The sequence below is a fragment of the Triticum aestivum genome, chromosome 6A (assembly GCF_018294505.1).
Source record: "Triticum aestivum cultivar Chinese Spring chromosome 6A, IWGSC CS RefSeq v2.1, whole genome shotgun sequence".
Classification (NCBI taxonomy): domain Eukaryota; kingdom Viridiplantae; phylum Streptophyta; class Magnoliopsida; order Poales; family Poaceae; genus Triticum; species Triticum aestivum.
Genome location: NC_057809.1, coordinates 11,755,451 through 11,757,180, shown reverse-complemented (window position 1 = coordinate 11,757,180; position 1,730 = coordinate 11,755,451). Strand labels below are relative to the sequence as shown.

Genomic DNA, 1,730 nt, shown 5'->3' with positions numbered 1-1,730 from the left:
GGATCGGGCGCGGACGCGGGCGAGGATGGAGGCGGCGGCGGGGCGGGATGGGCTCTGAGGGCCCGACTCGGGCTTCCCGGCCTCGGCGGCGGCGGCGGACGCTGTGCCACGTGGCGCGACGGGATTGGTGGCGGCGGTCTTGTCCGGCGCGGGCGGACGTTGTTCGGCCGCGCAGAGGGAGAGAGAGCTAGGTTAGGGTTGGAAATGACCCGAAATTTTGGGGGAGTGTCTATATTTATAGGTAGGAGGAGCTAGGAAGCTCCAAATGAGGTGTGGTTTTCGGCCACGTGATCGTTATCGAACACTCTAGATGATGGAGAGGATTTAGGTGGGTTTTGGGCCACTTTGGAGGGGTGTTGGGCTGCAACACACACGAGGCCTTTTCGGTCCCTCGGTTAACCGTTGGAGTATCAAACGAAGTCCAAATGGTACGAAACTTGACAGGCGGTCTACCGGTAGTAAACCAAGGCCGCATGACAAGTATCGGTCCAATCTGAAAATGTTTAACACCCGCAGACGACAAGAGGTAGAAAGAACCACCAGAGGACATAGGAGCGCCGGAATGCAAAACGGACAACGGGGAAAATGCTCGGATGCATGAGACGGACACGTAAGCAAATGCAATGCACATGATGACATGATATGAGATGCATGACAAAGACAACAACACACGGAGACAAAAACCCGACAACGAGGAAATAGAATAACTTAGGGCCGGAAACGGCAAAAGTTGAAGTACAAATAAGGTAAATTACATCCAGGATGTTACATGAGGTGGTCACGGTCTGCTGAGAGCGAGAGGGGGTAGTTAGTGTTTGTTTGTTCTTTCCCGGCCTGCGTGCCAAAAAAACATCTTTTGAAGATGTGCTTTTACTTTCAAAGTTTATTCCTTGCTGAGCTGCTCCTTTCAGTGAGCTGATTGTATGAGATTATGGTTTGGTTTCATTCTGATAATGGAGTCAGGGAGAAGCCGCCCTGTTCATCTAAAAAGAAAGAAGTTGATGTCAAATGAGAGCGAAGCAAGCTTTTGCTTAAAAATAATAATAACTTTTTGCATGGCTTTGCCGCTGAAGGATCAACTTGAACCAGACACAAGCTCACGTTGATCCAAGCCGTTATATTTTCTGTGGATAAATGAAAGAAAAACCAGAGCACACAGTAGTATTAAAACTATTTTGAGGGATGATGCAGTATTAAGTTTGTTTTCCATTTTTCTCAAAAAAATAAGTTTGCATTCCATTTTAGGAAAAATTACCAGGTGGCTCAAAAAGCAAAGACAAAATCAAAAGCAGATAAAAGCATGGTACCATCTCTGGCCTGGTCGAATGAATATGGGTAAGTGGGCCGCATCATGACGTATGGCCCAAGCCCAAGTGAGATTGCTGTAGCTGCGCATACTGACACATGTGCTGCAGAGTGGGACTGAAAAAAAAACGTGCTGCAGAGGGAAGGAGAGGTCATCAAGTCAGCGTCATCCTTCGGCGTCCCCGATAAGAGCATCTCCAGCCGTGCCCCTAACATGCCCCTCGGGCGAATTTTTTGGCGCCGGCTCCAAAAAACGCCTCAGTCGCGTCCCCAGGACGCCGAAATCCACCGGCTCGGTCCGTTTTTGGGCCCGGCGATCGCAGGCCGAACCCGGCGCACTGGGGGCGCTCGGGGGCTCCGGCGCGAGGGGAAAACACGTCTGGCCCACATCATCAGGCGAAACGTCAAGTCTTTCTTCCAGATTC

At 50.6% G+C, this 1,730-nt stretch overlaps 1 protein-coding gene across 1 annotated transcript in view; it reads right to left on the bottom strand.

Moving 5' to 3' along the window:
• Positions 1-690: 690 nt before the first annotated feature.
• Positions 691-1,730, bottom strand: part of LOC123129969 (probable LRR receptor-like serine/threonine-protein kinase At3g47570) — a 7,981-nt gene continuing 6,941 nt past the window's right edge. The window contains exon 2 of the mRNA XM_044549923.1: positions 691-983. Coding sequence (XP_044405858.1) covers positions 943-983 — 41 coding nt within the window. The 3' untranslated portion in view covers positions 691-942. The remainder of the gene's footprint in view (positions 984-1,730) is intronic.